The sequence below is a fragment of the Myxocyprinus asiaticus genome, chromosome 44 (genome assembly GCF_019703515.2).
Source record: "Myxocyprinus asiaticus isolate MX2 ecotype Aquarium Trade chromosome 44, UBuf_Myxa_2, whole genome shotgun sequence".
NCBI lineage: Eukaryota > Metazoa > Chordata > Actinopteri > Cypriniformes > Catostomidae > Myxocyprinus > Myxocyprinus asiaticus.
In genome coordinates, this window is record NC_059387.1 from 15,232,598 (window position 1) to 15,246,904 (window position 14,307).

Here is a 14,307-nt window from a genome sequence, read left to right on the forward strand (position 1 = left end):
ACGACTGCTATGTTGCTCAGAATTGCACCCAAGAATTTCACACACTATTGCACTTGTGTATATGGTTGTGTGACAAAAAAAGTGATTTGATTTGATTATTTGACAAAATAAAACCAATTTTGTGTTTTAGTATTGCTGTGAGGATCTTTACAGAAGCACTTAATTTGATCAAAAAAAAAAAAAAAAAAGAAATGAATTGTATGTTAAAAAGTAATTGTTCTATTTTCATTCAGTTCAATGTGTTATTTATTCATTTATTCACACTATTTTGATGATGATATTTATTACATTTTAAAACATGGAACAGAAAACAGAATTCAAATTAGAATCAAATAAAGTTGATTTCATAGGGTCCTATTTAAAAAAAAAAAAAAAACTAACATTTTTTTCACTTAATTGAGAAACACTACATGAAAACATGCAAATGTTATAATTTACTATTTACATTGATACATTTAACTTTGTTAAATAAGCTAAAGGAGTGTTTTCAATTACATATTACCTTTTGTGGTATCGTAATTTGTATAAAGAATCGTAAACGTTTACAGGTATTGGTAACAACTGCTGAAATGTTGGTGTTGTGACAATCCTACACCTTATGTATGAGATAATGTGAATATTCACAATCTGTGTAAAGCACAGAGTCACAAAGTCCTTAAGGTAATTCAGAAATACATTGGGGTCCAAAAGTCAGAAACCCCATTAAATATATGGATTCAAAATCTAATTTAAACAGAAAAATCACAGACAGTTTCAGAATTTTGCAAAGAAAATAAAATGCTGAAATGTTATTGTAGAGCCGAGGAGGGCGGGGCCGGGCTGGAATGAGACACACCCGGTCCCCAATCAGCCTGATGGGGCGCGCGAGGGATAAAGGCGGCCGGGGACGACAGTTCGAGAGAGAGAAAATTACAGGCAGCTGTACTGTGTGTTTTTGGTTGTGTGTTTTGTTTAAATTGTTTATTAAATTATTATTTAAGTTGTCAAGCCGGTTCTCGCCTCCTTTCCACTAAACCCCCTTACAGTTATGATGTAAAATGTGCAAGAAATATGCATTTCTAAGCCACTCATCCCCCAAAAAAAAAAAAAAAAAAAAATTAAACTTGTGAGATTGACCATGTTAACTCCTTTGTACAAAAGGTCAGATTTACTTGCTTCCTTGGAAGCACACAAGATGCTCTTTGGAACATTCTCAAATAATTCTGGAATTACATGTATCATCAGGATTTGAAAAAACTTCAGATGTCACCTCAAATGCATGCTGTCATTAGAGCAAAAGGAGGAACTAAAAAACACAGAAATTCTGAAATTAATATTTGTCAAATGTGTATTTGTCAAATTAATATTAGTTAAAATGAATAATGCTAATATTTAAAATCCAGCTTTTTATTTTGTTATTCTTAAAATATACTGTATTTTGTAATTAAAATAGAAAAATGCAAAATATTTGCATCTTCACTATGGTCTCAGACTTTTGGATCACACTGTACATCACCATTTTTGGATCTGACTGTACATTAACATTTCCTTTTAAAGTGAGTCTTAAATGAAAAAGAACTGGACAAACATTGTTGCTGAGCAAGCATAAAAAGTCTACAGCCAGCTAAAATCTTCAAGACAGACAATTAATGGAGCATTAAAATGTAGAAAAATTAGAACCTCTTTCTAGGAGCCATTTTAGAGGGTTCCAGAAAAGGGAGGCAAACCCCACAGGCACATTATCGTGACTGAGGGAATTTTTAGATATTTATTTTGCCCATGTGAGTGTTTATTAAAAGCCCAGCTGCACATTGATGCGTGCTGTTATTTATGCATGCTAGTGTCCATTAGAGACTTCTTCTTTTCCGTCCTACAGTTTTAGCCATCCGTCCATCCATCTCCTCACTTTAGGACAACCTTTTCCTGCCCGTGCATTATTTTAATCTCCAGCACCAGAAAATGTGCTATTTTACATGCACTCAATTTTATAACCTATCATTTTTTAGTCAGGCATTAGAGAAGGCACTTCATCTAAGATTTATGCCTGACGGTTTCCCCCTTCCACCCCTCAATCTAATGGTATAAAAGAGACAAAGTTTTAAACATTAAAATGAAAACCATTTACAACTATGATCAAAAGAGAACATTCGTGCATTAAAGTTTAAAGGCAAGGAGAAGTATGGACGTGCAGACACAGGAAAGAGGGAGGGGAAAGATAGAAGTAAAGAGGAGAAGACACGAGATGCTAGCAAATAATCCTACTGAAAGAAGAAAGAGCTATAAAGTGCTTTTGCGCTCCAGTGCAAAACGCTGACCTGTAATGAATCTGAACTAGTTTCCGTGCTTACATCACTTTGATCCTCCTCTCATCGGCCATTCCGAGCACTTTGTGCAGTTATGTCTTAAATAAATGCTGTGTTTGGGTGGGGTGATGGTATTTCTAGATAGTACCAATTTGGTGAATCCCAAACACAAAACAGCTGTGGTATGTTGAATGTGGTGCGTATCATTAACTGATTTCATAACATCTTCTTGTTAAGTTTCACTTTACAGGCTCTGTAAGTGCCTTGACAACATTTCTGTAATTACTCTTTTTATATGGTCTTGTTTTGGGTTAACTGTTTTGTTAGTTGATGAGTTTAAAAGAACTTGAGACACCTTGATACACATTATATATATATATATATATATATATATATATATATATATATATATATATATATATATATATATATATACTGTATATGTGAATAGAAATATTTAGCTCAGTATCTGCATTTTGTGACCTTGATTTAGCATCCTGACTAAATTGATTAATCATTCTCAAGTTTCATTTGACGACAGAACAGAAATTTTCAAATGCGATTTCTGAGCCAATAAGAAAGGCTTGATCCTCACACACTGTATGAGTCAGGACTCTTACCTTGCAGGTTCTGAAGGGGGAGTGTCATGATTCCTCCAGCAGCAGCAGCTGCCACCAGGCCCTGTATGTTGGCAGCGGTTGGCACAGACAGAACTAGGCCCTGCTGCCCACCCAGATGCCCACCAGCATTAAAGGGGATCAGAATGGGTTGGTTCAGACCCGGGGCACCACCGGACATCACTCCACTAACAGCCGATGCCAGCTGCTGGGCAACCAGTAGAGACTGAAAGAGAGAATGTTAACATCTTTAAAGCCAGTTTTGCAGATGTATGACATGTAGATTGTAAGTGATGTAAATGTTGTTGTTTTTTCAATGACTTAACACCATTTTTATTTTACTTTTTTGTCCGGATCTATTAAGTTTTTATTAAGTTAAATTAAAAAATACATTACAAATGCAATTCACACAAAACAAATACTTGAATACAGCTTTACTATTGTAGTAGAGTTTTTATTATATATATTTTTATTTATTTATTTCAGAGTTCTAAGTCATTTTGTTATTTTTATGGGGCTTTAAGTAAAAAAAATTATTAAATTAAATAAAAAAATAAAAGTCTAATTTAAAGCTTAAATAAAAAATAAAAAAAGACGATGAAGAAGAAATTTGGCATAAGTAGTTTGGATTCTCTTTTATTACTATGCATTTAAAAGAAGGCAGTGAAATGTTTCTTTTTAAATATTATTAATATTTGAAAAACCACCACATAAAAGTCAGGTGGTGCAACCACCATGCATGTAGCCATTTTGTTTTCATGTGAAAAGAAAACCATGAAACAGAGAAGACCCCATTTAAATCCTCATGATTGTGTGTGAAGTTTTATATATATATATATATATATATATATATATATATATATATATATATATATATATATATAATTTGAATTTTTTTATGAAAAGGCGCATTTCGTTCACATCAAATGGAGTAATCGTAAAAAAAAAACTTCTTGATATTTGTACATCAAAAATTTATATTTTAAAATATCAAAATATTGGACGAAGTATTCTTATATTATATTATCATCCACACAAAACCTACCCCACCAACAGAGTTGAACAACAGAAAATGAACACAACTCAAATTATGTACAAAATATGGTAGTTGTAAGTGTATTATGACAGAATTTATTAGCTTCTTTTTATGGAGTTTTGACAGACATAATTGCGCTCACACTTTCATTTCGCGCTCACCATGCCTCGCAGTGCAAGGCAGGTGTTCAAATGGCAGCTGTCTTGCCGCTGCAATCATGTTACAAAGTTCCGAGTTCTACCTGTGCTTTGCGGGCATGTTCTACTGCTGTGCAACACTGATCAAATGCTTGGCGCTGGTATCAGCAGAATGTCTCCCGCCATCTGTTTTTCCGACGGCCAATGCATGTGACATTAGCAGCTTTTGCACGAACTGACTCTCATGAACTATGGTTTATTCAAAGGGTCATATTACGTGTTAACGGCATTAAAAAAAAATTGTGGCGTTAAACGAATTAACACGTTAACTTCAACAGCACTAGTATATATACAGTGTATATATATATATATATACAGTACTGTGCAAAAGACATTTGCCTTAAGCTGGTTATTTATATCTGCTACTTTAGTGTGTCAATAGGAAATATACATTTTATACTCCTAAACATTCCTTTTGCAAATAGAATAGATTAGAAGAACAGGAAGCCCTGCAACAGATGGCATGGCCCTCATAGAACCCCCCACTGAACATCGGGTCAGTCTGGGATTACACGGAGAGACAGAAGTAACTGAGGTAGCCTAAATAGTTAGAAGAACTGTGGTGAATTCTCCAAGAAGCTTGGAACATCCTATCTGCCAACAACCAAGAAAAACTGTGTCCAGGTTTAAGTAGGAGAATTGGTGCCGTTTTGAAGGCAAAATGATCACACCAAATGTTGATTTAGCTCTTTTTCTGTTTACTGGACTTTGTATGACGTTAATTGATTAATGAAAACTATTTATTATTTTTTTAAGAAATCCTCACTTTGAAAGTGCCTAAAACTTTTGAACAGTACTGTATATATTTATATGAAACCAACATGGACCTAAAGATTACATTTCTATGATCTTGACACATGTTTTAAACAAGATTTTTAAAAAGATTTGTAATTTTAATGAAGAGAGTAATTATATTTGCTGTTCAATTTGGTGACACTAGTGCCACAGAAATGACTTGCTTTACCTTTAAAGGTATTTAAAATATTTTACTCCTAAAGCAATTAATTATAATTTAGAAACATATGCATAAAATCATGAGCACTCACATGAGATGAAGACTCCAGTCAAATCAGTAACATTATAAAAGTTGTTTTATTCTACATGGTGAGGGTCCCCTCATGGGGGCAGCCATGTTAGGATCACATGACCAGCTGAATACTACTCACTTAATATCAGTAACCATCTTGTTATTAGACACTTTTAATTTAGACTCATGGATTAAATTAATTGTGGCTGACTGTGATTAGTGAATTTCTATAATGGCATCTGTAACTGAAAACTGTTGTGTTTGAATGATGCTGCAATCCACGGCCCTATGTGTCAGTGTAAGTCCCAGACAAAAAATTATAAAAAATTATTCATAGCACTTTTAAATTATTTTAAGGTATGACGTGGAATGTCAGTGATCTCAAGAATTTTGTATTTTCAATGTGCAAGTGCAATCTTCCTTTAAATTGGCTCATTTTGAAAAATTTGACCCAAAAAGCAACATTAAAATGTTTATCTTCCACACTTAATTTTGAGACTGATGCACTGGACAATATTTGCTCTATGTGTTTCTTGTGTGATGACAGAACACACTGTTGAGTCAAAAGCTTTTCTTGTAGGGGACCAGTGCATTTTTCTTTTCAATTCACCCTAGCACCGCTTTACACCTCTATACAAAGAACCCGTCTGTGATACAACTCTGAGAACTACCAGACAGTTCTCCCCTCCTTCCTACCAGTCAGCAATTTGTCTCTCTCTATCTCTCTGCCTCACTCTTACACACACAGGCTACATTATCATCAGTCACATTAACATTTAGTGCTGTTCCTTTTGGCTGATCTGATCTTGTACAGTCAACCTAATCTACTGTAGGATTCACAGAGGAGGGCTTTTCCAGTAGAAATTCTACTCTCTAGGGGTCTAACATTTCACTCTTACCTGACACTTCTATGCCCCCATATCTGACTGTTGCATTTGGACCTTGTATAACCGGAATAGTTCACCCAAAAATGATAATTCTGTCATCGTCACTCACTGTTCACTGAAAACTGTGTACTCTGTCAAATCTCACCTGCACTTGTGCATGTCCAAATTCCACGTTTGATGTCATTGATGCCAAACGCCATTGGGTTATGACTTTTAAAATTACTTAATGAATTAAATTTGGTCTGTTTCTTACACAAAGCTATCATACAGCTTACACAGAGTCTTGCAATATAGCTTACAAGTAATATATGCTACTTTTATAATGCTTTCATGCTTTCATTTGTTCTTTTTAGAGCATGGCAGCATAAATCACCATCCACTTTCATTGTATGGAAATGAGCAGTGTGAACATTCTTTAAAATATCTCCGATTGTGTCCCACTGAAGAAAGAGAGTCATTTGAGTTTGGAACATCATATAGGTGAGTAACTGACTACCCCTTTAAAGGTCTCAGGCAAGTAGAAAGCCATCAGCATGCCTGGGTTTGGCATTTTACAGTGAAAACATTGTCACTTTGATAATCTGGAATGCTACACTGTTTCTAAATGATATGAATAAAATAAAAAATAAATAGATTTTTCACAAATAGAATGGAAATAAATGATATGAGGCGCAGTGTTTCAAAGAAAAAAAAGGCTGAATAATATTGTTATATTAAGTCCAAATGGGAGGTTTTAGACTGACACGTTCAAACTGAATTTATAAAAAAAAATTGTGTGATAAAACACGGGTTTACACATTGCTTTTACAATAAATTTACTACGGTAATGAGCATAGAACAAGACTATCCAATTTTCATACCCCCATCAACAGAAAGTGGAAAAACAAACAGACAAAAGGAATTTGTCACATTGAACGACTGAAAATCCAATCTTTTTAACAGAACATACTAGAAGATACCAATTGTCATTTCATTCACTTTGAACATTGACATAAAAAAGAAAGAACGCAAAAACAAAACAATCAATTAACCACTCAAAGAATGACAACAAAGACTCCTCTGACAAAGCAGTGTGACATATGCTTAATCTTGCTGTTTTAAGCGTGTGATGTTGGATTTTTTGAGGCGCAAACTCAAAGATTGTTTGCCAGCATCTCATCTCTATCTCAAAGTCAATGTCATTGCCTAGTTTGCCTCTCTGTTTTAAATCTAGAATCCTTTGCTTTTTGAATAAATCAGTTCAGAAACTCACATGTCTACATAGTATGTTCTTGAAGGCTAGGAATATATACAGTTCAGATCATGTTTTAGCGAAACTTTAACAAATGTGCCTGAAAATGTAAAGTTATTCAATGCATGAGACAAAAATGCATGAGGCATAGGTGACTGGTTCTACAATCCAGAGATCTGTCTGGAAATTAAGGACTGGCAAATGGAGTAAAAAAGAAACTCCATTGTTTCAGGATTTTACCTAATTGTACCTTTAGCCATTTTAGTGTGTTTTTCTTTTAAAATCTTTGAAAGGCTGACATTTGTACATAGAGCAGGATTTTTGGATTCAATTCAGGAATAAGGAATTTTTTTTTATTTTATTTTTTACAAATCAAGTAAACCTCAATGACCTATTATAAGCTCCACTCACTGTATTGAGGAAATTATTAAAAGGCTACTTGACCTAAAAAAATTTTTTTTTAAAACGGGGCTGAACAGCCTCCATCAGAGTCTGAAAATTACTAACATCAGATGGGTAACTGAAGCACAATAACACAACAACTAAAGCAAAATGTACAGGACTATGAATGTTGGATATTTAAAGAACACAGGCACACAGAATGTCAGTTTGTATTAACAACACACTGTATTTTGTCATCCTGCAGATTAAAAGGAAGTTTAAAAAAAGATTGGTGACGATGAGGTGGGCATCTCTCTCTCTCTCTCTCTCTCTCTCTCTCTCTCTCTCTCTCTCTCTCTCTCTCTCTCTCTCTCTCTCTCTCTCTCTCTCTCTCTCACTCTCTCTCTCTCTCTTTTCATGTTAAATTCACTAATGGCTCACACCGTTTTCCCATCAGCCCTCTCTCTAAGCGACAAGGCAGCCAACAAACTGATCTGAACCTCAGCGTGTCTGTGAAATGGGATCCCCCAGGATCAAAACACACTTTAAAATGGCTGAACAACTCTTCACTCAAAATACCCTTGGGTTGTTCAAGTCACGCCACAGCCTCACTTCTCCTAAATTTCCATTTCCATAGACATAAGTAAGCTTTTCAAGGATATTATGGTGTACAGTATTTGTGAAAAACACTAATGGTTTTAAAGATTGTTGCAGCAGTTCTTTATTTATTTATTTATTTATTTAATTGTGCATGTGCTTTTTGTTTTATGCAGCTACTTAATTCTGTTTATTCAGTTACTGTATACTGATTCTTAATGTAAATGACAGTGAGCAAGAAACAATTGCTTCAATCTACACTCAAATCAGTGTTCCCACACCTTTTGATCAATGAATTTCTTTGACTTTCCCGTCATTTTGTATTTACTGTAATTATTAATTTATTTATAAAATTATAATTTACTAGTTAATAAATTATTATATATTATTTTAGAAATTGCATACACAAAGTGCATGCATTTCAAGCTGGTGATATATTTTTCAGATTTTTCTAGCAAAACTAGAATAAGTTCAATTAAATAAAGAAAATCACCATTCATTGTAAAAAAAAATAAAAATTAAAAAAAATTTAAAAAAATGTACAAAAAAAGAAAAAAAGAAAGAAAGACAAAAAAAAGACCTCTCCAACTTAAGGTTTTCTAGTGACTTGTTGCATCCAAATATTTCAACTGGCTCAATAAAAGTTCTGTAAATTGAATATTTTCTATTGTGGCAGCAGACAATGGCTTATTTAGAATTTATACGTTGAGCCAATGGAAAAACTGTTTACAAAAAACATCTCATTGGTTCAATGACATATTTTAAGTTGTAGTAGCTAACTTAATCATTACATGCAATCAACTTGACTGAATTGTTTATTTCTCACTTTCCATGCCTTTTTAATATTTTAATTCAATATTTAATATTCCATTATAATTCCAGGCCTGGAAATGTTACAATTAAAAAATTCCCTGTTATTTCCAGGTTTCCCATGACCATGGGAACCCTGTCAAATGTACAGGTAGTTGCCAGACAATCTTCTGTAAGGAGAAAATGTAAGACCTTACATATCCTTTAAATGAGTTTACCACCATTTAAGGGATTTGTAAGGTCTTACATTTTAGAGAGAAAATGAGACAGTGATCGTGTCAGATGGTTATGCCATGGTACCTTGATATACTGTATATACCAAGGTGCTGAATGATTACCATATTCATATATCAAATTATTTACATGGTACTTCAAGGTACTTCAAAGAAAACATGGCATTACTTACAATCACAATACCAGTTTTCAAAAAAGTCAATACTGAATGTATATGTCCTCAAGAACCTTTGACTGATATGCAGCATGCTGTACCTTCCTGCTCTGGTTTTTGGGATTAAATCATCCTTCCGTTTCCCCAAACCCCCATTCTTCTTTCTAATAGGAAGAACAGAGGGAGCCCAGGAAACGCTGAAAGATTGCTCGTAATCAGACTGATAGCAGCCCTCTGTCAGTGTGCGCGAATGAAGCCAGAGGCACCGCAAAGAGTTGGACCCATGTTGGGCTAACTGCCCTCTTACTGATCCAGTTCCGTAATGACAGTGGTTAATCTGAACATCTGCTAGATGCCTTGAGACGTCACACAGGTCACATAACTACAACACATAGAGGCTGTATCACCTAGATATCACATAGAGACTGTGTCTGTTCCCTGAACTACCAAAAACAAAACACTCACTAAATCATTTAGAAAAAATTTGATTAAGGTCAAACATGAAAAAACAAACAAAATTGAAGATAAACATCATATAAAGGTAGGGCTACTAAACATTAGATGTCTTTCTACCAAAAACTAATTGTAAATTAAATTATTAAAGATCATAGTTTGGATGCGCTCTGTTTGACTGAAACCTGGCTTAAACTGGATTAGTATTGTTTAGTTAAACAATTAAAACAGATTAGTTTAAATGAATCAGCTCTCCCAGGTTATTATTATAAACATTAGCCCAATCTGAAGAGGAAGAGGTGTTGCTACAATTTACAGTGAAGTTTTTGGTGTTACTCAGAGGACAGGAAATAAGTTTAAGTCTTTTGAACTAATAATGCTTAATATGACACCGTTAGATATAAATAAAAAATCTCTGTCGTCTTTTGCACTTGCTACATTATATAGATCACCCAGGCCTTACTCTGGTTTCCTTGGTGAATTTGCTAATTTTCTATCAGATCTAGTAGTTAATGTAGTTAGAGCTTTAATTGCTGGTGACTACATCATTCACATTGATAATGAAAATGACACATTGGGATTAGTATTCATCAATATTCTCAACTCTCTTGGAGTCAAATGTGACAAAATGTGACAGGACCAACTCATCGCCATAATCATACGATATATTTCACTCTGTCATATGGAGTTGATGTTGATATTATAGAAATTTTACCGCAGAGCAGTGACATCTCAGATCATTACCTCGCTACGCTATTGTTTAGGTAGAACTATTCTTTCAACCACTAAAGATAGCTTCACTAATAATCTTCCAGAATTGTCTCACATACTCAGTAAGCCAAAAAAGTCTAGAAGAACTTGATGTAATAACAGAAAGTATCAATACAGTCTTCTCTAGCACTCTTGATAGTATTAATTTTTTAACAGAAAATTAAAGAAAAAAGCCTCTCACCGTGGTACAATGATCACACTCACGCTCTCAAGAGAGCAGCTCGGAAAATGGAGCGCAAGTGGAAGAATACAAAATTAGAGGTATTTCGCGGTGCATGGAAGAATAGTGTCTGTAGCTACAGACAGACACTAAAAGCTGCCAGGTCAGCATATTTTAGCAAACTCATAGAAAATAGCCACAACAATCCAAGGTGTTTATTCAGTACTGTGGCTAAATTTGTTAGGAATAAAGCATCGACTGAACCAGACATTCCATTGCAGCACAATAGTAATGACTTCATGAATTCCTTTACTGATAAAATTGAAATGATCAGAAGTAAAATTGGAACTATGCAATCAACTGTCACATCACCTCAGAAAACAGTGTCTCATAATTTTGCTCACGAGCAACTTCAATCCTTCGCTGTCATAGGTCATGAAGAGCTAACAAAACTTGTCAAAACATCAAAAGCCACAACATGTATGTTAGATCCAATACCAACTTAGCTCTTAAAAGAGGTATTCCCAGTAATCTCAGAACCTCATTTTAATATTAGTAACTCTTCGCTATCCTTAGGACATTTCCCAAGAAACTTTAAAATGGCAGTTATCAAACCGCTTATTAAGAAGCCACAGCTTGATCCCATTTATGTCGAAAATACTAGAAAACGTAGTGTCCTCCCAACTATGTTCATTTCTACCGAGAAATGGAATATATTAAGAATTTCAGTCAGGATTTAGGCCCCATCACAGTACAGAGACTGCACTTATCAGAATTACAATTACTTGCTCTTATCATCTGATCACGGCTGCATTTCTCTTCTAGTGCTTTTAGATCTTAGTGCTGCCTTCGACACGATAGATCACGACATTCTTTTGAATAGACTGGAGAATTATGCTGGCATTAGTGGACTTGCATTAGCATGGTTTAGGTCCTATTTAGCAGACTGCTACCACTTTGTATGTGTAACCGAGGAATTGTCAAATCAAACAAAAGTTAAGTATGGAGTTCCACAGGGATCAGATTTAGGACCTCTGCTTTTCTCCTTATCATGCTTCCCCTGGGAGATATTATCAGGAATCATGGAATAAGTTTCCACTGTTAGGCCGATTATACCCAACTTTTTATTTCTTCTAAATCCAATGAAAATTCACAATTCTCCAAATTAGCAGAGTGTATCAATGAAATCAAAGGTTGGATGGCCAGAAATTTCCTTCTACTCAATTCCGACAAAACAGAGATACTAATTATTGGACCAAAAACCTCTAAAAATAAGCAACTAAAATTTAATTTGACTCTCAATGGATGTACTTTAACATCGACTTCTACAGCAAAGAACATCATGGTTACTGGTGTAACCTCCATTCCCTGATGGAGGGAACGAGACGTTAGTGTTGATGTAGTGACACTAGGGGTCACTCTTGGGAGCCCGAGACACCTCTGGTCTTTGATAAAAGGCCAATGAAAATTGGCGAGTGGTATTTGCATGCCACTCCCCCGGACATACGGGTATAAAAGGAGCTGGTATGCAACCACTCATTCAGGTTTTACGCTGAGGAGCCGATATAAGGTCCAGCCATTTCAGCGGGTAGTTCAGCGTTGTGGCAGGAGGGACCAACGTCTCGTTCCCTCCATCAGGGAACGGAGGTTACACCAGTAACCATGATGTTCCCTATCTGTCACTCACTCGACGTTGGTGTCGATGTAGTGACACTAGGGGTCCCTATACAAAACGCAACAAGGCTGAACTGTGTTACGTGAACTGGCGGTGTGTGGTGGGCAGACTTGCTATGTGCCTCATAGCCAGCACACCAGGTCGACACGTAACCTCCCCCAACACAGTTATGAGTGTCGAACGGCCCTTTTTGGGGACAAGTCGACTACCCAAAGATAGAGACAGGCTTAACCCAGTCGTGGCCTCTTTTCCCCTTCTCTTTTTCCACTCCCTAAAAAAGAAGGGGGATTATCCGACTGGGCCACCAGGTCTAGTCGGGGGGTGTCCCTCCCAAGGGGAAGACACCGCGGAGACCACACCTCGCCCAAAGAGAGGGGGGGATATTTAAGTGGAAAAGTACATCACATGGTCTTTCCAACCATGTGGAGAACCTTCAAGGTAGATCCTGCCCAATGGGGGAGGAGTTACTACAAACATGGAGACTGGGGCAGAGGGGCTCTGCCCAAGGAAGACGCAGTTTGCCAGCAGGGAAACGAACTAGCGGAGGATATAGATCGCATGGGGTTTAGCCTTACAGGGAACCACCACATGCGGAGCACCTACCCCAGAACAGGGCTCTTAGTTAGCACGTGTACTGGGGCGGCAGTGAGTCTCTCCTAAAACTCGACTGCCACAGGGCTCGGAGGAAGTCAACCAGGGAACAAATTTTGTGAACACTACTGGGAATTAATGGCGCACGTCTTCAGCTCAAAAGGAGGTGGAAGGTGCTATGTGCAAGCGATACACCCGGCCGGCTATCCTGGGCTTATCCGCTTGTATTGCGTGCCACTACCTGGGATGAAACTGGTTCCATCCGGAGGTTGTAGAACATTGCAAAGGTGTTGGGTGTTGCCCAGCCCGCTGCTCTGCAAATGTCTGTTAGAGAGGCACCTCTGGCCAGGGCCCAAAAAGCCGCTACACCACGGGTAGAATGGGCTCGTAGCCCTACCGGGGGCAGCATGTTTTGGGCGAGATATGCCATAGTTATGGCGTCAATGAGCCAGTGGGCGATCCTCTGCTTGGAGACAGCGCTTCCTTTCCGCTGTGCACCAAAGCAGACAAAGAGCTGCTCAGAGATTCTAAAGCTCTGCGTGCAATCCAAATAGATGCTTAAAGCACGTACCGGACACAGCGTCGACAGGGCTGGGTCTGCCTCCTCCTGGGGCAGCGCTTGCAGGTTCACCACCTAGTCCCTAAAGGGGTGGGGGGAACCTTGGGCACATAGCCCGGTCAGGGTCTCAGGATCACGTGAGAGTAACCTGGACCGAACTCCAGGCATGTTTCGCTGACAGAGAACGCTTGCAGGTCACCTACCCTCTTGATGGAAGTGAGCGCAGTCAGGAGGGCAGTCTTCAAGAAGAGTGCCTTAAGCTCGGCTGACTGCAAAGGCTCAAAGGGGACTCTCTGTAGACCCTGAAGAACTACAGAGGTCCGATGAGGGAACGAGGCGCGGTCTGGAGGGATTCAGCCTCCTGGTGCCTCTTAGGAACCTGATGATCAGGTCATGCTTCCCTAAGGACTTACTGCCGACTGCGTCGTGGTGTGCTGCTATGGCAGCAACTTACACCTTCAAGGTGGAAGGGGACAGCCTCCCTTCCAACCTCTCTTGCAGGAAGTAAAGCACTGATCCGACTGCGCATCTCTGGGGGTCTTCCCGATGGGAAGAATACCACTTAGTGAACAGACACCACTTAAAAAGCATACAGGCGCCTCGTAGAGGGGGCCCCAGCCTGAGTGATCGTGTCTACCACCGCAG

The 14,307-nt window shown here is 37.5% G+C and overlaps 1 protein-coding gene across 1 annotated transcript in view; it reads right to left on the reverse strand.

Moving 5' to 3' along the window:
• LOC127434219 (POU domain, class 6, transcription factor 2-like) overlaps nt 1-14,307 on the reverse strand; it is a 161,705-nt gene that overhangs the window by 113,466 nt on the left and 33,932 nt on the right. The window contains exon 3 of the mRNA XM_051686782.1: nt 2,903-3,125. Within this exon, the coding sequence (XP_051542742.1) occupies nt 2,903-3,125 (223 nt within the window). The remainder of the gene's footprint in view (nt 1-2,902; nt 3,126-14,307) is intronic.